The sequence below is a fragment of the Misgurnus anguillicaudatus genome, chromosome 2 (assembly GCF_027580225.2).
Source record: "Misgurnus anguillicaudatus chromosome 2, ASM2758022v2, whole genome shotgun sequence".
Classification (NCBI taxonomy): Eukaryota; Metazoa; Chordata; class Actinopteri; order Cypriniformes; family Cobitidae; genus Misgurnus; species Misgurnus anguillicaudatus.
In genome coordinates this window covers 42,902,420-42,926,667 of record NC_073338.2, presented here as the reverse complement: position 1 = coordinate 42,926,667, position 24,248 = coordinate 42,902,420, and the positions used below count along the sequence as shown (strand labels likewise).

Sequence of the window (24,248 nt, the reverse complement as noted above, 5' to 3'; positions counted from 1 at the left end):
CTCAATGTTGCCAGCCATGGATTGTAACCCTCCAAGCTGTTAATCTTGAAGCTAAACCTGTAGTTTTTATGTATTTAAGTCATGCTTTTTTACCAAATCTAAGTTCAAAAATCACATTATTTTCAGTTTACTGACGTGCCAGCGGCCTCAGGCTCCATCACCAATGGAGGGTTCAACTCCTGACGGATCAAATTGAAGAGGATTCAGTCTGAACAATTTGTGGAATTTATTAAAAAATATTTACTTCAATTAAATGTGTCATGTTTTTAATTTGTTTTTGAGTATTTATACAAAAAACAAAACAAGATGAGAGATTATGAAAAATGTAATTAAAAGTAGTGGCATGTATAGTTCTCAAAAAGAGAAGGTCAGGAGACAGGATAGCATGCACAAAGAAAACCTGAGCCGGGTTTTTTTTTTTTTTGCTTTAATCCGTATGACACCACAGGGTACAATAATAAAGTCTTATGTTTAAAATATTGCTATTTTGTATTGCCATGTGGTTTAATTTCTTTAATAAGTTGTTCATTTGGCGTAGCTTTAGCATACTTCTTCAAATGAATGTGATATTTAGTAAAATAAAAAGTTGTACAAAAAGGAAATTGTACTTTTAGAATCAACTGAATCTTGTAAAAAAGAAAAATGACATCATAAAGTTACATTTGTATAAAGTTGTAAATAATATAGAACAGAAATTAAAACAATCCAAACATACTATATATCAAAGATAAAATGTTTTCCAGATTCCTTTGCAACACCACAAATGTCGCAAAAATTTCTCAAATCTAATTTGAAATATCAAATGCCATAACAGGGAAATTATGCAATTTTAGAAAATATACCTCTCAAACTTAATTTATTTAAATGATAATTAAAAAAAATTAATTGGTATTGCCCATACGTTTTTCCAAATAATATTTTTAAATTTGAATGACCAGAACACTGCTAAATATGGAATAAAATTTTTTGACCATTACTAATGTTTCTGTTATACTGCATTTACTGTTTATCACTAACTGAAACTGAAACTAAAATCTCTTTCTGCCTTACTCTCTCCTCAACTCTCCACTGCCCTCTACCGGACAACTCCCCTTTCTCCCATTACTAATTCGTTTGTAAATTTACAACGGAGGATAAACGTTTTCAACTTTTATGTAGATCGGAAAAGACCAAGTCGTCGATGTAAAAGGTTTGAGATTACAAACGTGATATTTTATCATTTTATTTGCACTGTTAAAGGAATAGTCTACTCATTTTCAATATTAAAATATGTTATTACCTTAACTAAGAATTGTTGATACATCCCTCTATCATCTGTGTGCGTGCACGTAAGCGCTGGAGCGCGCTGCGACGCTTCGATAGCATTTAGCTTAGCCCCATTCATTCAATGGTACCATTTAGAGATAAAGTTACTTTTCAACGTTTTTCCTATTTAAGACGAGTAGTTATACGAGCAAGTTTGGTGGTACAAAATAAAACGTAGCGCTTTTCTAAGCGGATTTAAAAGAGGAACTATATTTTATGGCGTAATAGCACTTTTGGGAGTACTTCGACTCGCCTGAAAAGTCCGCTCCCCTTCTCCCTCTCTTATGGGAGAGGGAGGGTGTTACTGCGCCGAGTTGAAGTACTCCCAAAAGTGCTATTACGCCATAAAATATAGTTCCTCTGTTAAATCTGTTTAGAAAAGCGCTACGTTTTATTTTGTACCACCAAACTTGCTCATATAACTACTCATCTTAAATAGGAAAAACGTTGATGTGTTTGGTCACTTCTAACTTTATCTCTAAATGGTACCATTGAATGAATGGGGCTAAGCTAAATGCTATCGAAGCGTCGCAGCGTGCTCCAGCGCTTACGTGCACGCACACAGATGATAGAGGGATATATCAACAATTCTTAGTTAAGGTAATAACATATTTTAATATTGAAAATGAGTAGACTATTCCTTTAAGAAGTTTGGTCACGACCTTTACGCTCTTCTGTTTTGTAATGTTGGAGCAGGCAGGCGCCCCCCAGCGGCCTATACAGTTTTTCCCTAACCATGACACTTAAGGGGTAAATTCCCCTAATAATTTAAGGTGTTGCATACAGTATAAAACGGTTCTCTAAGGTAAGGGTATCGTTAAGTGATCCAGGTTTGCCGTTATAAAATACTTTTGTTGCCTTCGAGATGCAACACCCATAAGTTTAAGGGAAACATAAGGATGAACTTATGGTGCTTTTTAAGTAACCGGGCCCTGAACATTTAAATGATTCAAGCAAACGAATAAATGTAGGAAAACAAATGTATGATAATATAAATGTATAAATGAATAAATTAATATAAAATATATGTAGGCTGACAAAAACAAATTAAATACACGTCGGAAAACGAATAAATAAATGTAGAAATTCAGAAATAGTGCTAAAAAACTGATGAATGAGATGAAATAATCCAGGAATAATCCTCCCTTAACTCTTTTGTGACCAAAACGTATGAATTTTTGTATTTATTTCTACATTTCTATGTTTATTTGTCTATTTACTTATACTTATTGATATATATTTTAAGTAATTTTAGTCCTCCACAACTGCATGTTAATGCGAGCCAAATACCTATTTTTATTTAACATTAATTAATTAATTAATGAGCTAGTGTACACCCAAATGCACAATTACATTAAAACATCAAATATTTTAATAGTGTTGAAGGTTTCTGTCAGTTGGTCATGGAGTTACTATAACACAGTGATTACAAAATGAGCTGTTTATTTTCATTGAATGTGTGGCATCAATTTATTATCCTTCATGCACACAAAAAAGAGAGAATTTAGGAGTATTACCATAATAATGATTTTAATGGCCCCATGTTTGAAAGGTATAAAACACACAAGCAAAGGATGTCATGCCCTCCTTTCACGTGTAACAATAGTTGATCGTAAAGTGATAGGACTGTTATGATTAAAAATATGATTTCTGACATGGTTATATAAGAAATGTTTAAGATGCCTAAAATGTATTGATTACTGTCATGTATCATGCTTTGGAAGTTCTTTGTGAATAAAATGAACAACACCAAGACTGACAATAAAGTTTTAACATCACAACACAATATCTACAGAGACTTCCATGCTTTCAATTTGCCTAAAAATTAAAGTAGATTAAAACAAAAATACTAAAAATATAAAAAATGAAGTATAGAAAATATATGAAATACAGAAAAGGTACAAACATTGCATGTTTTACAGGTGTTTAACAAAAAAGAAACACAGTTCCTTGGAATGTTAAAGAATTTAATAAGAACATAACTACAACATCCAGCTGCACTTTATAGCCTATATTCATTTCGATCTCCATCCACAGCGTCAAAAACGTCAGCTCTCTAGTTCACCGTTAGTTATCAAACTCTAGACTTCTCAAACTTCTCAAACCCCCAAACAAAGGACTTAAAACAAAGAGAGAGAGAGAGAAAGAGAGAGAGAGAGAGAGAGAGAGAGAGAGAGAGAGAGAGAGAGAGAGAGATTAATTTATAAGCACTGTAGCCATAATAATTTGTGTAAGTCCAATACTGTATAAGTGCCTAAATACAAATACAAAAGCAAATTCCTTCATGTAGAATTGTGCACATTTACTAATAACCTAATAACAGTAAATCTTTGTTTGCTAATGGCATATCACAGTTCTTATTGTTACTGAAACCATCAAAATCTTAGATAAGACTAATTTACCTTCTCAAAGTCCTCTCAGTAAAACCCTGACAATTCACAGAAATCACCACCTTCTGGTTGCAGCTCAGTTGGTTGAAGCTCAGTTGAGGGCCAAACCATCTAGGCAATGTGCATTTTTGAGATGGCTTGTTGCATCTAAACCTATAAAACAACACAGAAAGCTACTGAGCTCTTCACAAACCTGACAGACTGCAGACAACAATCACGGTTTATATGATCTGCATAACATTTTGTTTATATTAAATTGTTCCTCACTAATAAATGTGCCAAGAAAAGGGTCAAAATGGCAAGAATAAATAAGTAAAACATTACTTTTGCACCTCACACAAAGCTATTGTAAAGCTTCTGCTTTACATGAAGAAAGAAGAAACGGCAGAGAACTAAACGATTGTTAAATATAGAGAAGAATGTATTTTGAATTTTATTGTTCTCATAAACAGATTAAAATCTAATAAAACAATGTATACTTTTCTTCAACTATTGTAGCAACATGATTAAGTGCACACGCCTACAAAAATGTCTTTAAAATTCCAGTTGGATCATTTTAATAAAAGCTATATTAACAGAATTAACTAAACCCTAATCCAAGCTAATGTCAGCAGTCTCTCAGTAAGCAAACCAACAGGGCATCAGTGGCAAAGAACCGAAACTCCACTTGTGGAGAAAAACCCTTATGACAAACCAGGCTTAGCTGGGAGGGCCGGTTTTCCTCTGACATGTTAATGCACGCTTATGGATCACTGCTATGACAAGGATGAATAGACATGTTACATTAATACAAACCCTTTAAATGTCAAAGTGCAGTTTGGCCTTGTGTGTGACCTTTGCAAGATCTCAATTCCCTCCTCCAGTAAAAAATCTGCATTTATCCTACAATACACACAAATTAAACAGATTCAACAAATTACTGTATTTCAGGGTTCGGTAAGTTCATTCTTTATGTGTTACTTTCTACATGTTCATATGAACAATTTCATAAAAATAATGATGATGATATGCATGAAATCCTGTTTTTTTATTTCTGAGTTGGGTCCAACCTTAAATATTAATCACTTTCTTGTTACTTAAACATAACACAATTTTAAACATGTCAACAACTCCTAACTGATAGCTTGGATTGAAAACAATTCTTTTTAACAAAGCAAGGTTAGATCTAACATAGTGTTACAACTAAGCCTCAAGTGTACAGTGATAATGAATAAAATGTAAATACTATTAATTAAATTACAACTTAAATAGCAGGGGAAATGAATTACAATTATGTTTTTTGTCTTAATTATGTGGCCCTTTTAAAAATATCAATCCATATGCATAATACAAGGACGGTTAGAAGAGGGACCATAAATGGTGGATGTGTGGATATCTATTTGTACAAACAATATTCATCTCCAGTATATAGACAGAATAGTACTGAATCATTTGTGTCATCAAATTTTGTATTAAGTGTTACAACAAGCCCTCTAAATGTTACAATTACACACATATTGGCTAAGTTGTTACATTTGCACTTCTGTCACTTTTGGTGTAATTGTTTAAGAATGGTAGGCTTCAGAAACAAACTAAGTTAAATTTAACTGCACTAAACAACAGAAACATGCAGTGCAGACAAATCATTAGAGCCTCACAGATAACGCGACACAAATGTTGAAATATTTAAGTGGAGTGCAAATTAGGTAAGTAAACAACAATTCTGAAACATTTGGATTTAAAATCTGAATCTTTTACATTTTTCATAGAAACCATTATGGTTATCTACATTGCTTTTGTAACTAATTAATTGAGCAAGGATTCAACATTATGGAAGTATTTGATTACTGTACAGCACTTTGGTCAACACTCTGTTGTTTAAGTAGTGCTTTATAAATGAATAAATAAATGAAAATGAAATATCTTTTTCTTACTTGAGTTCTGTTAGACTGGAGACATTCTGGCTGATGGAGAGAGTCCAAAGAGACAAGCTTTTATCCAGAACGTCAACATCCAGTTCCAGCGTTTTAAGTTTAGGCAGAGAATGGATGGCAGACGTGAAGGCATCCAAATCTGTCTTGTGAAATATTTGAAGAAGCTTTGCCCAGTCGATAGCCTCTGACCGTGGTAGATTGAAACAAAGTGACCGTACCACATTGCTATAACAAAAACCTAAGCAGACACTAAAAAGAAAATTAAAACAAAGTTAATATCAGTTAGAGGAACAGAAACTATTTTGTTATTGTGAGTCTGTAAGCTAACAATATTCACGTTGTTTCTGATCCCATTTTTAAACCCTAGTTAGTGTGTAATGTTGCTATAATAGCATAAATAATACCTGTAAAATGATAAAGCTCAAAGTTCACTGCCAGGCGATATATTTTCTTTTACAGAATTCCCCTTTTAAAGCCTCCAGCGAACGGTTGGTTTGGACTATAGCCCTCTATTTCCTGCTTTAATGACGTCACTAAAACAGTTTTTTTAACTAACCTCTGCCCACAGGAATCACAACACACTAAACAAACTACACAATCAGAACTCGTTACGTATTTCTGAAGGAGGGACTTCCATAAAACAAGGAAGACATCAGCCCGTTTTAAGGACAGTGAAAACGGCGCTATACAGATAAGTCAATTGTGTGAACAATACAGCGTTTTTTTTTTACACGTGAAACATGAACACATGTTATATTGCGCACTGTAAACAATCAAAGCTTCAAAAACACAGAAAGAGCAAGACCTTTAAAGTCCTTAGTTACCACACATTTCACATTCCAAAGTAAAATTTTTTTATTGAAAGTTCACTCAAAATAACAAATTTTGGCCTTTGGGAGGAAACTGGAGTAAACCCATGCAGACATTTGGAGAACATGCAAAATCCAAACAAAAAGGCCACGTGACCTTGCCGGGGCTCAAACCAGAGACCTTAATTCTTGCTGTGAGGCAACAGTGCTACCCACTGAGTCACTTTTCTCTGGCAAACATGAGAAAAGTCTATTTAAGAAGTCCTTCCAGAACGGATTGTATAGAAAGTAAAGAGAGATTTGCGTTTTTGATTAAAGATTATAAGGTCACAGGATTTAATCATGTATAAAGCTCACAGAAAAGTAATTTGTAAAATATTATCACATTATTCCAGGCAATATAAAAGTTTTTTATTTCTATTTCATTGTGACTTTAAGCAGCTATGCCTGTTCTTTATACATCTCACCTGGACACATCATCACTGACTGACAGTTTTAATGATCTGACAGAACAATGTTCATCTGCGTCCCATACAGGGGTAACATCAACACTGCAAATCACAGCACAGAAAAATTAATTATGAACAATTAATGATGCACACTAAAGAATTATAGTGCATGTGGTGCAAAGTACATAAAATATTTATTTAGGATAAGTGCTATTATAAATACATTACCTTTGGGTCTTTCCTCCTCTAACAGCACACATCAGATCAACAAGATCAGAGTCTGTTAGTTTTTCTACATACAAGCTTCAAAATTAAATCCAGAGCATTACTGTACAGACTAATTTATCATCCATGTAAACATTGTATTTTTTTATTTAGAATTGCATTTGTTAATCAAATAAACAAAATTATGGCTTGGTATTGACCCTGCCCTTAAGGTTAAACATATAAAAAATTAGGTCATATGATGCTATTTCATGTTTTCCTTTTTCTTTAGTGTTATGTATAGTGTGTGCATGTATAAGACCTGCAAAGTACCACTACAAGCTTGAGGTATTCAACCGATCACAACGCACTGGCTCAGCTGACCAATTAGAGCAAACTGTGCTTTTCAGAAAGATTTTTGTATGAGAAAATTTGTGTTTTATATCTTATATCATGTTAACACACTGTATTAAACCAGATACACGAAATAAAGTTAACCATCATATGACCCCTTTGAATGCAACTCCCTATGTATCCACTAAGTAACTATTTAATTACTTACCTTAAACTCTCAAACTTGTTGACTACAGGAAGAATTATAGACAACTTGTCAGGTGTTAACATGCAAAAATCAAGATTGAGTGATCTGATGCTGTGGCAGCACTGAGCGCAGTACATCAAAGCCCAACAATCTGTTCTTCTTAAGATTGTATCAGATATACAAATCTCATGCCAGGCCTGTATAGCTTCTTCCACAAAGCTCTTTTCATGCAGTTCATAAAGATAATTAAACATATAAGGTTCGAAATTCTGAATCTTATTTTTAAACCATTGTTTCAGATCGGCCTCTACATTTTGATGAACAGACAGACCATGCTTTATAAGTGTGCATTGCAAGTCCTTATTAAATAGACCAAAAGCAAACTTCACCACATCTGAAAAATGTGTTGGCTCATAAAAAAATTCACGTAGTGTGTGTCTAATGGTACATAGCTTGGTAAGATTCATCATGGCCTGGTCTTTATCCAGACAGACATAGTACAGAGCAGTGAAGAACTCCTGAAAGCTGAGATGCATGAAGCTGAACATTGTCTCCTGCTGAATTCTTCTTTTAAAGAGGAACTTGCACAGAAATGGACAGCATGCAGGATCTTGCACAGTTTCATTTATAATTTTCTCATCAAACAGAACTTGTTGTTCCTGCATCCCTCTCTCTGCCAGTTGACCCAGACTCCTCAGCAGATTTGGCACAGATTGATTCAAACCCTGACTGTGATGCTCCAGTAAAGTCAACACAAAGTCAACATATATGGATGTGGTTGTTTCCAGACCGCTTGTTATATCTGCACCATCATTGAATCTTTCTCTGATAACTGTGCAGATGATCCAGCAGATAACAGGAATGGAGCAGGCAGTGAACAGGGTTTCATTTGACTTCACAAACGTATAAGCGTTCCTGAAGAGTTCCTCATCCTGAAAGAACTTCTGGAAATACTCCTCCACCCCCCTTTCAGAGAAGCCCATAATCTCAGTGAAACGCTGAGGATTCTTGAGCAGTTTGCTTAAAGTGTCTGTAGCTGTTGATCTGCTGGTGACCAAGAGGAAAGAGTTCGCCTGGAGATGTCCTCTCAGCAGGGCACAAAGGGTGAGCACAGGTGTGCATCTCTGGTCTGGATCTGTGGGTGATGTCATGTAATAAACGTCCTGTGTGAGTCTGAGTTCATCAAACCCATCAATAATGAAGAGCACTCTCTCTGATGACCGCTGGAGCATCTGTGAGATCTCATCTGAAGTTAAACCACAACTCCAGCTCAAGAGCTCCAACAAACTCTTTTCACCAGAAATGCAGTTAATTTCTTTACACTTCAAGTGAAACACAACATCAAATTGATCTTTGTAGAGGTTACCAGATGCCCAGTCCATCATGATCTTCTGCACAGCAAAAGATTTTCCATTCCCAGAGTTTCCCTGCAGTATGACAGCTCTAGGAGTGATCCCATGGTCATCTGTGTGAAACAGAGAGTTCAGGACAGATTCATGACTGCTCCTGGAGCTGAGGACCTGCTGAAAACTTTCTCCTTTTGAGGAGATCTCTTCTTCTCTTTCTTTTTGATCTCTATGTTTTTGAATGATCAGAGGTTCAGTGTAGCGCTCACACAGCAGCACATTTTCTCCAGGCAGTGAGTTATACTCGGTAACATGCTGGTACTCACTGCAAATCCGCTGTTTATACTGAGCAATCACTGAGTTTGCTGCAGAAATAAAATATTTAATGTTTATAATAAAAAGTATTTTTGGAAAACATATTTATGCTTCTACAGGATATAGACATTTTAAGAATACTATAAATAATGATAAAAAAAAGTTATCAGTACACAATGCAATATTAACTTCTTAACTATTTTAAATCACTTCAGTAAGTTAACAATCAAACTCATTCACCTGATGGTGGTGTTTTCTCAGTTTCAGGATGATACCCACTAATACCTCCAGAAAAAGAAACACTTGGTTGACAGACTGATAGAAGATAGTATTAAACTGTATACTGTATACATGGGTATTTTAAACTATAGCAATAAGTAAGGCTAAAAACATGCAGCATTAACATTACTTACACAACACAGATTTTTCTTACCAGAAGCATTATGTGTTATGGGAACATTGCCGGTTATTGTGCAATTATTAAAAACAGGTGCTGTAATATTGCTTCTATTCTGAGCCACAGCACTGACGTTTGTCTGTGGATGAGTTCTGTAAATGTCCTTATTACAGTCAAACTCTAAACAAACAATGAAATGTAGGTAATATGAATTTAACGTAATATGATACAATACAATATAAAAATATAACATAAAAGGGTTTATAATATGCATCATGTTATATACTAACCCATTGTTTTCTGGTGCAGTTGCTATAAGATCCCAAGTTTGATGTACGAACACAACAGTCCTGTTTCGGGAAGAAAAACGCTATGGAGTTACAAAAGAACTGCAAACATTACAATATACTGAAAGATACTAAACCTCTCCTCAGTAAAATCAAACTCTGACTCCAAAGACAAACAAGTCTTTAGTCCAACCTGAAATACAGCAATCTCAATCTCATTTTTAAACTTTGCTCTAACTTTATATTTTACAGTTTATAACTTCTGTACATCAGTGACTATAGAAATAAACACTGAAGACAACTGCTAATAATTTAAGATGATTACATCTATAAGTTTTATCACTTCTAAATCACTCATATTTAAAGAAATAATACCAGTTTTTTAATTTGTTCACATACATTTTTAAAAATATAGACAGACCGAAAGTGCTTTTTTCTGCCACTGATATAAAAATGTCTAAAACTTATATATATATATAAAACATTTAGATCCACACATGTGTATTCATATACCAGCTGAGAAACTATACAGAGAAAGTTAAGCTGAAAGCACCCACTTTGACACCACCCACCAGGAAGACGTTTTGTTTAGTATTAGTATTATCTTCCCGGTTTCACATACATCATCTGCAACTGATCTTCATTCATCTGGTCCTTTAAAAGAAACTCCCCAAACCAGCTGAAGCTATAGCACTGGCAAGACTTTTTTTGTTTGCAGCACTTTGACCTCGCACACAGTAACATCATTACTCCTGACTACTCGCTCAAACTTCCATCAATATTACTTCACCCAAGGTCAAAGTGCTGCAAACTAAGTGCCGTTCCACCATACAATATAGTTCTCATTTTTTATCCGCTTAAAAACTTGCCACGTTTTATTTTGTGCCACCATAATTTCTCGTTTAACTACTCATATAACAGTGCCTGTACACCAAAATGCACAATAACATTAAGACAGAAGTTTTTGTTTACTGAAAAATGACAGCATTTACATAAATTAATCATGAAAGAGTCATGTTTCAAAGTTTTTAAAATATAATGCATGTAAGAAATACATACAGACATCAAATTTCCACTTAACCTTTTCCTGAAAGCATAATTTCCAATGACACCTTACTTTTGGAATGAACCAGTACCTTTGTTGAAAGTTTCTGCCAGTCAGTCATGGAGTTAGGGAAGAGCCTGTAGTTTTTCTAACCGGACTTTGGCTTTAGTAGTGACATAATAGTAGTTACATAATAGTAAGCACTTTGGACTCTCTGTTCACATGGGTGGGGTACTTTTTACTGTGTGTGGTTCTACTTTCAAACCTATGTATTAATTAAGTTATTACCACAGCCAGTAATAAATGATTGCAAAGGTAATCATGCAGTGTAATAAAAGAGTTGATACCTTTATAGTCTTACAAATACAAACAGAGAACAACCGTAATGCTGTTTTTGCCCAGGATGAAATTAAGTTTGACACCCCTGCTGTAGGTCGTTATAAACTGCTTGCACAAACAAACTATCATGTGAGGAAGTCTCCTTTCACAAGAACTGCAATGTTTTTTAAAATGAAACAAAGAAAACAAGAATACAAAGACACACATACCTAGGATATCAAATATGTTTTCACATGAACTGTTGTGTGTTTTTTTTTCTCATCACAGATCAACATTAAAAATGTTTGTTATTTTTATCAAACCACTATTGTGGTGATAAACATTTGCTTTAGTTCAGCTATTGATTCATGTATTTTAATGTTGGGTGTTCTTTGGCTGTTACAAAATTGTTTTAAAATAACTTGTTTATCTGAATTAGTTTGATGATTGTCACTATTGTTGAGGTTTATGATGAGTGTTGGATATCTAAGTGTGTACAAATAAATTACTTACAAATGATTAAATAAATGGTTACAGTGTTAGTAAAGCAAACACTGATCACCACAATTGTGATTTCATACACTTATGTATTTTGACAATTGTCTCGTTTGTATTTATTTTGATTTCTCCAAAGTAATTTTAGGAGAAACATCTGTGACTTACGTTGATACTTAAATGAACAAAACAAAAAACTTCACCTTATCTCCTGAGCTATGAAAGAGAAAACTCAATAATCTGCAAAGCTACATGCAATGTAAAGAAATTTTCTTAAGATTTCCAACATTATCACGAGTAGTACAGATGTTGTGGTTGACCTCACCTAATATGAGAAGGCAGTGATACAGATATAAAAACAATTAAGTCAGTCAGAGAAAGTAAACAAAGAAAAGTTGTTCATGTTTGCATATAAAATGTAAAAGTGAAAATACAACAAAATAATACAACAATAAGACAATTTAATTTTGTGTATAAATGAAGGAATAAAATGACTATTCTCTTGCATCACACACCTTAAAATACAGAAACAAATAATTAAATAGCTCTAAGTTAGCCGTGGATTGGAATAATGGGTGTGTGTTTGAAAGGTAGATAAGTGGGAGAGGCTTTTTATCTAAAGCAACTAACAAATGAAAAAATATTTCATATTTTGTCAGTAAACTAACAAGTGGAGTCTACAGGGTTATGGCAACAAAAAAGTTTATTGTTCCAGGTAGACCTAGGGCCTCATTTATAAAGCGTGCGTATGCACAGATTTGATTGTAAAGTGTGCGTAGGCAAACATCCACTGCAAAGTCCATATTAATAAAAACTGTCTTTGACGTGGAAAAGTGCTTAGCGTTACGTCAGGGTCTGAGCAGACGTACTTTTGCTTGTCTGATTGCTGCAGGTTTTTGGAAATATAAGCCATTCTTTCTGTTTGAAATTGGGTTTAAACATTGACAAGCGCTCTTTTATATGTCTGACATTAATTACGCATCGTTTAAAGGCGGAGATATGAAACAGCTCGGCTGCACGCACAAGTTCAAGTTCATTTGCGATTTATAGATTTGAAAGGGGTATGCGCATTTTCTGCGCGTACGTTCGGTTTATAAATCACACGTACGCATTTTTGTTAAATGATCGTAAGATCAAATGTAGGATGGTTTTTACGCAGCAATTTATAAATGAGGCCCCTAAAGTCTATAAATATAGATTGGGTAAGTGTTAATATTGTAACGTGAAATCGAAAGAACTAAGTGATGTCAGTCATTGTTGACAGCATGAGTAATTGGTTAATGAAGCACACCTGTAGCTGCGGAGTGATCAGCCGAAGGTTTTAAAAAGGGAGAGGGAAAAAGGCACTGGAGAGAGACAAACGAGAAAACCTGCTGGGTCCGTGAAAGAGAAAGGGGATCGTACTGTGGCGTTCGTGGCTGGCTAGCACCACCGGCGCTGAAGAAAACCGGGGGTCCACTTATTGGCCCGGAGTTAGATAGTGGGGGAAAATATAAGATAGAGAGGAAAGGGACCATATAGGTGGACGCCGGCAGGTGAAGGAATTAAAGACACGCTCTGTGGCGGATGACAAGCGCCGACTCTCTCAGCTGTGAATAGCGAGCCCATTTAACTCTGTGCTTGTTGCGGGGAATAATTCGGACTATATCTCAGTGGAAAACGAGCAAAGACTTCCGAACTGTGATGTAAACGACTCTTGGTTGCCATAATCATATGAGAGGATCACCTGTTGCCGATGCGAAGAGAAAGAGGGATCTTCAACGTGACGGCGGGGTGTCATTAGACACTGCAGGGAAGTCCGTCTTTTAATTATACATGATTAAAGTGTTTGAAATTGTTGTGTTGGGCCGCTAATGCACTTAATTTTCCTCTAATGTCATATGTTGGATAACTCTACTTGTAAGGGTTCACATATGGGCAGGGGGTTTGTATGTAGATTAGACTTTTAAAGGTGTGCTGTGATTTGACACTAATCAAATGTGCTGTGATTTGACACTAATCAAATGTGCTGTGCTGTGTATTTATATTTACTGGGTTGATTTTATAGTGTGTATTTTGATATGGTTTGAGCTGACAAGCGTATGATATTTATTAGGAAAAGAGATGTCAACAAGTGCCACTGAGCTGCTATTTTTGGAATAAAGTGATATTTTGCTAGTTGTGTTTGGTTGTGTGTTTGGCATTCTCCTCTCCCGGACCTGACCGGGTTATAATTAAAGGTGGTGGCAGTTTATTTAGCCTATATAAATTAAGGCTCCCCAGTACCTCAAGGACGAGGTTTATTACAATATTTTGACATTATTATTTTTATTCAAAAACAGCGAGATTGTGTAAACTTACTGGTGAAGAGTTAAACAGATTTCATAGACCCAGAGCATTATTAACAGGATTAAGTTTAGTGTTGTAAAATAGAGTTCACAGTAAAGTGATCAAAATGTCAAATTTATCTGAGAGAGTTCAGTCAAAAAGTTTTTGTGAATAGACACAGCTCTTTTATTGTAAATGTTTAATTGAAATGCCTTTCAGGTAGCAGAAAGAAAATACTGAACCAATATTAAAAATAGTTGATTTGTCAATAGTGTCATGCTGTAGTGCATGCTGCAATAAAAATTGTTTAAATCAATGCAAAAGTGTTATTGTGGCAATGCAATTAATACTGACATATCAATATTTTTTAACATGGACTCAGTGGGTGCTTGCTTTCAGGGTTGACTCTACTTTTATTTAATTCAAAGCTTCAGTTAAGCTTTTAAAACCTATGTGCAGACATTCAAAGCTCCTAATATGTTTTAGTAATATGAACATAAAATGTAAAAGTGTTGGTTAAAGACCACCAATTATCCAATTCACGATTTTACATTTCTTTGGTGTGTAAGTGTTAGTACATGTTATCGATATGAAATGTATGCAAAAGGTACAAATCCCAAAGTAAACATTAACAATGACGTGAGTTATCGTCTCAAACGTAAATCTCTTTTCTTGGACTACAACAAACACACGGATTGTAGGCAAGAGTTTACTTCCTCTGCCTGTTAATGTGGACACGACGGTTATTATCATAATTCCCCCACTTCAGAAATACAGCCTGTAAGTAGTCTATGTTTTCATATTTAAATAATTTACGACTGACTAAATCATGATTTAGACACGAGTTTTGAGCAGTGCAGAATAGCGCTTGTTGTTTGTCGTTTCTATGATAACAAATAAAAAATGGTTTTAATGTTTTACCAATCTGTTATATCCTGCTCAAGCCACGCAGGCAAGTTGATCGATCAGTTTGGTCATCTGCATTTTCTGGATCAGATTCGGCTTGTATTAATAAGGTAGTAAAGACGATATTAACTCCTGTTAGTATTGCATTGGAAGCTAATCTTACAAAATTGGTAAGGAGCGTCACATTTTCGGCTGAAGTATTCAGGCCAATCACAACGTTCTGGTTAGCTGGCCAATCCAAAGACATATCGCTTTTCAGAACAATAAGTTTTGCACAAAATCAATGCACTTCAGGGAGGCAGGGCTTAAAGTGTGTAGAAAATACTGTGTTTTTTAAACCATAAACCACGCAAACACATTGTATTATACCAAATACACAAAATAACGTTGTTTTTAGCAATGTAATAGGTTCTCTTTAAACACGGATTACAAAACTGTTAATCTAACCTTGGTAGCAAGCAACCACTGAATCAATGTTAAAAACTGTTGATGCTTCTTGTTTTAGTTTCATTGAATCAATATCACTTTTGCACCTGCTATTGATATTGAAATTTAATCAAACAATAAATAATTAAACTGATGTCAATGGCACTGAATCAATGTTAGACTGTGAAGCTGATTCAGCATCATGCTTTAGTTTCAGCTCTTGAAACTTAATTTTAATTAGGTTAATTCTTTCTTTTTCAGGAACATTTAAACAATGGACAGAAGTAGGAGGAGCAGGAGGATGTAAAGTTGGTTCCACATCATACATAGTTTTGACTCTTGACCCTTGATTTTCATTAGGTTAATTCTTTCTTTTTCAGATCAGTGTGGAATACTACTACTACTAGAAGGAGCAGGAGGAAGTAGAGGAGTAACGGGAGCAGGGCTGGACTGGGACAAAAAACTGGCCCTGGCATTTTGGCCCAGACCGGCCCACTACATAGGATCACAAATCTTTGTGCAACCTTGACTACAAACTCCATATAATGATTAAGTAGAAAAGTATAAGAGCTGACACTTGACATTACAAAAATGTAAGTACTGTAAAAGGCTTTGCAGGTTTTAAAAATAATAGTATTAGCCAGTGAGTGCACAATGTTTAAACTTACCATTCTGAACACCTTATGATAACACTGACCTGATAAATGTTACAATGAAGTCGCAGTCTCGCCGCTGAGCCACGAGTCCCATTACTGTGTACGCAGAATATTTGGATCACTTTTTTCTGAACACCTTTTACCAATTCCAATTTTAATAATCAACATTAAGTTTGTATATATCTTTTCCTTTCATCCTATTTTATGCCACTGCTGCCCGAATCAGGATTTCTTGTATAATGGTCAGGTCAAACCTCAATTTTGCAATTTCCATGCATGGCATCTTTCTTATGGACATCAAAAAATGAATTTCCAGTGTGTGTGTTAAACATTTTTGTGGCCCATTTTAAATGTAAAAGAAAATTTGCCTCATAATTCTTTCTCCAGCCAGCCATCATTAACAATAATGTATTACTTATAAATGCCTTATTAATAAAATTTATGGTAGTTATTAAGATTAATTTGGTTTGGAATTAGTAAAATATGTTTGATAAAAACTGTGATCAAAAGTTTGATGTATCTACCTAATAATTCTGCCCGCACTGTATTTTATGTAAGGGATAATGTAGAGGCAGCCGGTAGTTATTGGGAAATAAACCCCGACAGTGTGATCAGGACCCGACGCGAAGCGGAGGGTCTTGTATCACACTGAAGGGGCTTATTTCCCAATAACTACCGGCTGCCTCTAAATTATCCCGCTTATTACACGGCTACTTGCCACATAAGAAAAAAACTGGACATGAATATGAATTTGAAACATTTTATTGGCATATTTGTTTTAAATTAACATTTTTATCCTTCCGCGAAACTTTGCACAGATGCATAAAATGATCGTAATACCTTATTAAGATCCTCTGCTTCATACTTGTCTGTCTCCATTTTTTCTCTTTTAGCCAGTCTTCTGCCATTCTGTATTTTTTTGTGTGTTGGCTTCGTAACTGTCATGCTCTATTTCGTCAAGTTCAGTCTCAGTAAGCTGTCTGTGTCTTGTCGTGGTTGTCCAGTGTTTGTCACAAGATGGCGCCAAACAGACAGCAATCTTTATTGATCTTTATTGGCGCGGAGCGATTTTACTCGTGCAAGTAGTGCCGGCTATGCGTTATTATTTTGGAGCGGTTATTATTTGAAAAGAACGAACCTGCAAATGCCTCAACTGACCAATCAGAATCAAGCATTCCAGAGAGCCGTGTAATAATGCAGTGTAATCACTGTCATTTGGCAAACAGCCATTGGTTTATCACTTGTGTTTTTGACTGCGAAGATATCTAACAATAGTGTTTAAAAAGCAGTTCTGCTTACCGCACGTCAATTCGGTTCTCAGTCGTTTCTTATTTTGACAGACGCACACTGACGCTGCATGCTTCATAAAATGCCCTAAAAGTTGTGATTGGGTTAGCCAAATGTCAAATAAAAAAGAACCAATGGGCTGCTGATTAGGTGTCTCCTGGGCCAGTCTGTCCGGAAAAAAAAACATCTTACGCTAACTTTTCTGAAAAATGCAGTACATTGCCACCGCGCCTTTTAGCGCCATTAATGTATTACATTAAAACAAATAAGAAACAAAGAAAGAAAGCAACGGGCTGCGTTGCGCGATGTACGAGTGTTATGGGCTGGTCAGACAAAAGTAGTGTGAGATGTATGATAAGTCTGTATAATACTCGCTCTCTGTTTCTTGTGTCAGATCATCGCTCTGTCCATCTGACACAAGAAACAGAGGGGTGGAGCTTTTTAAGAGATGATTGGGCCAGCCCAGTGTGAGTATGGAAAATGAACTAATGGGCCGCTGTCCATGCTTTATGGGCCGGTCGTTGGCCAATAAAAAAATCATTTATATTCACCGGCCCCCAAGGACGTCGGCCCACCGGGCATTTGCCCGGTATGCCAGATTACCAGTCCAGCCCTGAACAGGAGGAAGTAGAGGAGTAACAGGAGGAAGTAGAGGGGTAACAGCAGGAAGTAGAGGCGTAACAGGAGGAGGAACAGGAGAAACTAGAGAAGGACCAGGAATTGGTGGTGGAGGAGGTAAAGCTTGATCAACATTATTCTTTAGTTTTTGTTCTTGACCCTTGATTTTCAATAGGTATATTATTTCTTTTTCATAACAATATGGAGTACGGCTACCAGAAGGAGCAGGAGGAAGTAGAGGAGGAGGAGGGGGAGAAAGTAAAGGAGGACCAGTAGAAAGTAGAGGAGGAGGTGAAGTTGGTTCACCATCATGAATTACCTAGTGTTTTAAAAATACAACCTTATTGTAAAGTCTAATATAGTCAAGGAAATTGTTGCTGCTGTTAATTTAAAGCTTCATCTCTATCTAGTTTACAGGACAAAGGTATCATTTTCAAATATTTGAAATCATATTTTTTTTACTATATTGTAAAATTTAGTTATATTGTTGATGGATTTCAAGAGCGCCGTATCCACATCTTTGGTTTTGGCGATGTAATCCTGGCCAAAAAGAAACTGTTGCTATAGCTATCCAATCAGTAAAACACATGAAGTGTACAGTAAATACTCGTATGCACAGGCTGGTAAAACTATGCCCAACCCTTTGACATTAATGTGAGGAAGTGTCATTTTATGAGGCGGGAATCTTTCATAGCTGTGGTGTTGTCGTTTGTTATCTGCAGATCAACAAATCGAAAAGCTCCTGGATGATTAAAATCCTGTTTTATTTTGTGACTTTTTCACCAAAACAACAAACAGTACAATACATTTATCCGTATTATGTGCCAACAGTCAAATGTAGGGCTATATATTTTTTTACATACAGTGATTGCATAGAATCATTATTTTTAGACGTGTGCTAGTATGGGGAGTATGGCGTATTGAAAGTTATATTGTGAAAACTGTTACAAGAGTATACGTTTGTAAAGTAAAGATATTGTAAAAAAAAGAATATTATAAATAAACATGGATGTTAGCAAAACACTGCTGCACTATTTTCACTGTTTGAAAAACAGACCTATTCAGGAAAAGAAAGAAGGAAGAAACAACAATGAAATACCTTTTGGGTTTTAAATCTGCATTGTAATAGATGTTATTTATTTCCAGGGGCCAGGTTTGTGGATGAGAAATATGCACAGCTTGTTGCAAGGGTGACATCAGTGATGGCATTGGCAGATTATTTGAAAAGTAACAACATGATACATGTTAAAAATGCCTTTTATAATGCACTACGCAAACATGAACCATACCTCCTCGAAGACCTGGGTGAGACAATCTACAACGACACTTTCCACAACTAACAAGAATGGACAATAAACTTTTAACAAACTAAAAAAAATATCAATGCTATAATAAAGCATACACTCTAGGGGCAAGCGGTGCTAAATGGCACTAGAGGTGGTTCTTGGCTCGTGTTCATGGAGGAGCCATTTAGGTGCCGTATAGCACCAATGAAGTACCTCTGTAGCACCGGTGTAGAATCATATTGTGCTAGGTAGAACCATATGTGGTGCTATAGTGGTGCCATATGAACCCCGTATGGTTCTTAATTGGTGCTTCATGGGTGCTGTGGGGCGCTAAGGATGGTTCCTCTATGGTTACGAGCCAAGTGCTTTTGGTGCTGTTTATCCCCGTTTGTTTTTAGAGTGACGGTCAGTGTTATTAATTAATACTAAAGGAACTTGTGTAACCAAATCTACAGCCAGTAGCCTATTAATGAATTGTGCTTATAATCTTAATCATGCAGTTGTAGGGTTAAAAATGTGTGGTTAATATTAGGTGGAGGGCTTAACCTGACCTGACCCATTAATCCTCAGTGCCTGCCAAATGTAAGTACACCCTGATTTGTATGCAATACAAATGTCATATGCTTGCACACTGATTCAAAACAAACAATTAAACATTACAGACTCTCAATGTTGCCAGCTACTGATTGTAACCCTCCAAGCTGTTAATCTTGAAGCTAAACCTGTAGTTTTTATGTAATTAAGTCATGCTTTTTTACAAAATCTAAGATCAAAAGTATCATATTATTTTCAGTTTGCTGACGTGGCAGCGGCCTCAGGCTCCATCACCAATGGAGGGTTCAACTTCTGACGGATCAAATTGAAGAGGATTCAGTCTGAACAATTTGTGGAATTTATTAAAAAATATTTACTTCATTAAATGTGTCATGTTTTTAATTTGTTTTTGAGTATTTATACAAGAAACAAAACAAGATGAGAGATTATGAAAAGTAGTGGCGTATTCTAGTTCTCAAAAAGAAAAGGTCAGGAGACAGGATAGCATGCACAAAGAAAACCTGAGCCGGGTTTTTTTCTTTTTGCTTTAATCCCGATGACACCACAGGGTACAATAATAAAGTCTAATGTTTAAAATATTGCTATTTTGTATTGCCATGTGGTTTAATTTCTTTAATAAGTTGTTCATTTGGCGTAGCTTTAGCATACTTCTTCAAATGAATGTGATATTTAGTAAAATAAAAAGTTGTACAAAAAGGAAATTGTACTTTTAGAATCAACTGAATCTTGTAAAAAAGAAAAATGACATCTTAAAGTTACATTTGTATAAAAGTTGTAAATAATATAGAACAGAAATTAAAACAATCCAAACATACTATATATCAAAGATAAAATGTTTCCCAGATTCCTTTGCAACACCACAAATGTCGCAAAAATTTCTCAAATCTAATTTGAAATATCAAATGCCATAACAGGGAAATTATGCAATTTTATAAAATATACCTCTCAAACTTTATTTATTTAAATGATAATTAAAAAAAATTAATTGGTATTGCCCATACGTTTCTCCAAATAATATTTTTAAATTTGAATGACCAGAACACTGCTAAATATGGGATACAATTTTTGAACATTACTAATGTTTCTGTTATACTGCATTTACCACAATTGATTGTTTATCACTAACTGAAACTAAACCTCTCTCTGCCTTACTCTCTCCTCTACTCTCCACTGCCCTCTACCGGACAACTCCCCTTTCTCCCATCACTAATTCGTTTGTAAATTTACAACGGAGGATAAACGTTTTCAACTTTTATTTATGTAGGTCGGAAAAGACCAAGTTGTCGATGTAAAAGGTTTGACATTACAAACGTGATATTTTATCATTTTATTTGCACTGTTAAGAAGTTTGGTCACAACCTTTACCCTCTTCTGTTTTGTAATGTTGGAGCAGGCAGGGGTACTGCGGCGCCCCCCCAGCGGCCTATAATTAAGTTTATCCCTTAAAGGAATAGTCTACCCTTTAGCCATATTAAACTATGTTATACCAGTAAGTATGGTGCCACAAAATAAAACTTTTTTTTGGTACCATAGGAATGAATGGGGCTATAGGCTAAATGCTAACACATTCACAACGCGCTGTACAGTGCAGGCATTGAAAAAAGATAGATATGTATTAATTCGTCTAGGTTGAGGTCATAACATAGTTTAATATGGCAAAAGGGTAGACTATTCCTTTAAGTATGACACTTAAGAGGTAAATTTCCCTTACCTAAGAGAATAATTTAAGGGTGTTGCATACAGTATAATCCCTTAAACGGTTCTCTTAGGGTATCGTTAAGTGTTTCACAACATCGATCCAGGTTTGCTGTTATAAAATACTATTGTTGCCATGGAGACGCAACACCCATAAGTTTAAGGGAAACATAAGGGTGAACTTAAGGGAAAATTACACTTAAGCTTTATGCAACCGGACCCTGAACATTTAAATGATTCAAGCAAACAAATAAATGTAGGAAAACAAATGTATGATAATATAAATGTATAAATGAATGAATGAATATAAAATATATGTAGGCTAACAAAAACAAATTAAATACACGTAGGAAAACGAATAAATAAATGTAGAAATACAAAAATAGTGCTAAAAAACTGATAAATGAGATGAAATAATCCTCTTAACTCTTTCGTGACCAAAACGTATTAATTGTATTTATTTCTACATTTCTACGTTTATTTGCCAATTTACTTATATTTATTGATTTATATTTTAAGTAATTTTAGTCCTCCACAACTGCATGTTCATGTTAACGCAAGCCAAATACCTATTTTTAACATTAATTAATTAATGAGCTAGTGTAAACCCAAATGCACAATTACATTAAAACATCAAATATTTTAATAGTGTTGAAGGTTTCTGCCAGTTAGTCATGGAGTTACTATTACACAGTGAAACAAAATGAGCTGTTTATTTTCATTGAATGTGCGGCATTGATTAATTATCCTTCATGTGCACAAAAAAAAGAGAATTTAGGAGAATTACCATAACAGTTTTAATGGCCCCATGTTTGAAAGGTATAAAACACACAAGCAAAGGATGTCATGCCCTCCTTTCACGTGTAACAATAGTTGATCGTAAAGTGATAGGACTGTTATGATTAAAAATATGATTTCTGACATGGTTATAAAAGAAATGTTTAAGATGCCTAAAGCATATTGATTACTGTCATGCACATGCTTTGGAAGTTCTTTGTGAATAAAATCAACAACACCAAGACTGACAATTAAGTTTTAACATCACAACACAATATCTACAGAGACTTCCATGCTTTCACTTTGAATAAAAAACTATTGTACATTAAAACAAAATTAATAAAGATATAAAAATTGAAATATAGTATAGAAAATATATGAAATACAGAAAAGGTACAAACATTGCATGTTTTACAGGTGCTTTACCAAAAAGAAACACAGTTCCTTGGAATGTTAAAAAATTTAATAAGAATATAACTACAACATCCAGCTGCACTTTATAGCCTATATATATTTCATTTCTATCTTCATCCACAGCTTCAAAAACATCAGCTCTATAGTTCACTGTTAGTTATCAAACTGTAGATTTAGTCCCAAAACAAAGGACGTAACACACAGAGAGAGAGAGAGAGAGAGAGAGAGAGAAAGAGAGAGAGAGAGAGAGAGAGAGAGAGAGAGAGAGAGAGAGAGAGAGAGAAAGAGAGAGAGGGATATTTTAATTTATAATCAAGACAAAGCACTGTAGCAAAAATAATTAGTGTAAGTCCAATACTGTACTGTATAAGTGCCTAAATAAAAATACAAAAGCAAATTCCTTTATGTAGAATTGTGCACATTTACTAATAACAGTAAATCTTTGTTCGCTAATGGCATATCACAGTTCTTATTGATAATGAAACCATCAAAATCTTAGATAAGACTAATTTACCTTTTCAAAGTCTCCTCAGCAAAACCCTGACAATTCACAGAAATCACCACATGTTGGTTGCAGCTCAGATCAGGGCCAGTCCAATTATACACTCTGCATTTTTTAGATGGCTTGTTACATCTTAACCTATAAAACAACGCAGAAAGCTACTGAGCTCTTCACAAACCTGACAGACTGCAGACTACTTTATATGATTTGCATATCATTTTGCTGGAAAGAGCGGAAATATTAAGTTGTTGCTCACTAATAAATGTGCCAAGAAAATTGTCAAAATGACAAGAATACACTGAAAGATTTTTTTTATCCAACTTACTCATTTTTTAAGGTAAGTGGTCGCAATCAATTTATTTAAGCTACATTTATTAAAACAATGTATACTTTTCTTCAAAACAAGAAAAAAATATATATGAGCAACAGTTTTTCATTACATAATACATTTGCAAAAATAGCACAAACAAAATTGTAAAAAACAGAGTAACTGTAGCAACATCATTACGTGCACACGCCTACAAAAATGTCTTTAACATTCCAGTTGGATCATTTTAATAAAAGCTATATTAACAGAATTAACTAAATCCTAATCCAAGATAATAGCAGTCTTTCAGTAAACAAACCAACAGGGCATCAGTGGCAAAGAACCGAAACTCCACTTGTGGATAAAAACCCTTATTATGACAAACCAGGCTTAGCTGGGAGAGCCAGTTTTCCTGTTACACATTATATGTATGACTGTAGAAGAACTGGAGTAGCGCAGGCTTTTGGATCACTGATATGACAATGTAAATATATTTTAAATTAATACAAACCCTTTAAATGTCAAAGTGCAGTTTGGCCTTGTGTGTGACCTTTGCAAGATCTTGATTCCCTCCTCCAGTAAAAAATCTGCATTAATCCTACAATACACACAAATTAAACATTAAACTATTAACTGTATTTCAGGGTTTGGTAAGTTCATTCTTTATGTGTTGCTTTCTACATATTCATATGAACAAT

At 35.0% G+C, this 24,248-nt stretch overlaps 2 protein-coding genes and 2 long non-coding RNA genes across 7 annotated transcripts in view; 1 reads left to right on the top strand and 3 right to left on the bottom strand.

The window, feature by feature from the left end:
• LOC129442972 (NACHT, LRR and PYD domains-containing protein 1 homolog) overlaps nucleotides 1-11,462 on the bottom strand; it is a 29,429-nt gene extending 17,967 nt beyond the window's left edge. Inside the window, exons 1-3 of one of the 4 annotated variants that reach the window (XM_073855852.1) lie at nucleotides 11,016-11,462; nucleotides 9,960-10,019; nucleotides 9,706-9,849 (exon numbers count right to left, since the gene is read on the bottom strand). In XM_073855852.1, coding sequence (XP_073711953.1) covers nucleotides 9,706-9,849; nucleotides 9,960-9,963 — 148 coding nt within the window. In that variant the 5' untranslated portion in view covers nucleotides 9,964-10,019; nucleotides 11,016-11,462. The remainder of the gene's footprint in view (nucleotides 1-9,705; nucleotides 9,850-9,959; nucleotides 10,020-11,015) is intronic. The other 3 variants (XM_073855849.1, XM_073855861.1, XM_073855856.1) reach the window with 3 other exon arrangements.
• LOC141366178 (NACHT, LRR and PYD domains-containing protein 1 homolog) lies at nucleotides 5,605-9,402 on the bottom strand. Its single transcript, XM_073871638.1, has 5 exons — nucleotides 9,390-9,402; nucleotides 7,633-9,322; nucleotides 7,095-7,112; nucleotides 6,885-6,968; nucleotides 5,605-5,857 (listed from the first exon to the last, which is right to left on the bottom strand). The coding sequence occupies exons 1-5, from the start codon at nucleotides 9,400-9,402 to the stop codon at nucleotides 5,605-5,607; spliced, it is 2,058 nt and encodes a 685-aa protein (XP_073727739.1).
• A 6,747-nt stretch (nucleotides 11,463-18,209) lies between the features above and the next one.
• Nucleotides 18,210-20,220, top strand: LOC129442981 (uncharacterized). The gene is made up of 4 exons (XR_012371172.1): nucleotides 18,210-18,305; nucleotides 19,161-19,319; nucleotides 19,833-19,882; nucleotides 20,094-20,220. It is a non-coding gene; the product is annotated as an uncharacterized lncRNA (long non-coding RNA).
• A 1,883-nt stretch (nucleotides 20,221-22,103) lies between these two features.
• Nucleotides 22,104-24,167, bottom strand: LOC141350569 (uncharacterized). The gene is made up of 3 exons (XR_012358639.1): nucleotides 24,062-24,167; nucleotides 23,256-23,381; nucleotides 22,104-22,906 (listed from the first exon to the last, which is right to left on the bottom strand). It is a non-coding gene; the product is annotated as an uncharacterized lncRNA (long non-coding RNA).
• Nucleotides 24,168-24,248: the final 81 nt, after the last annotated feature.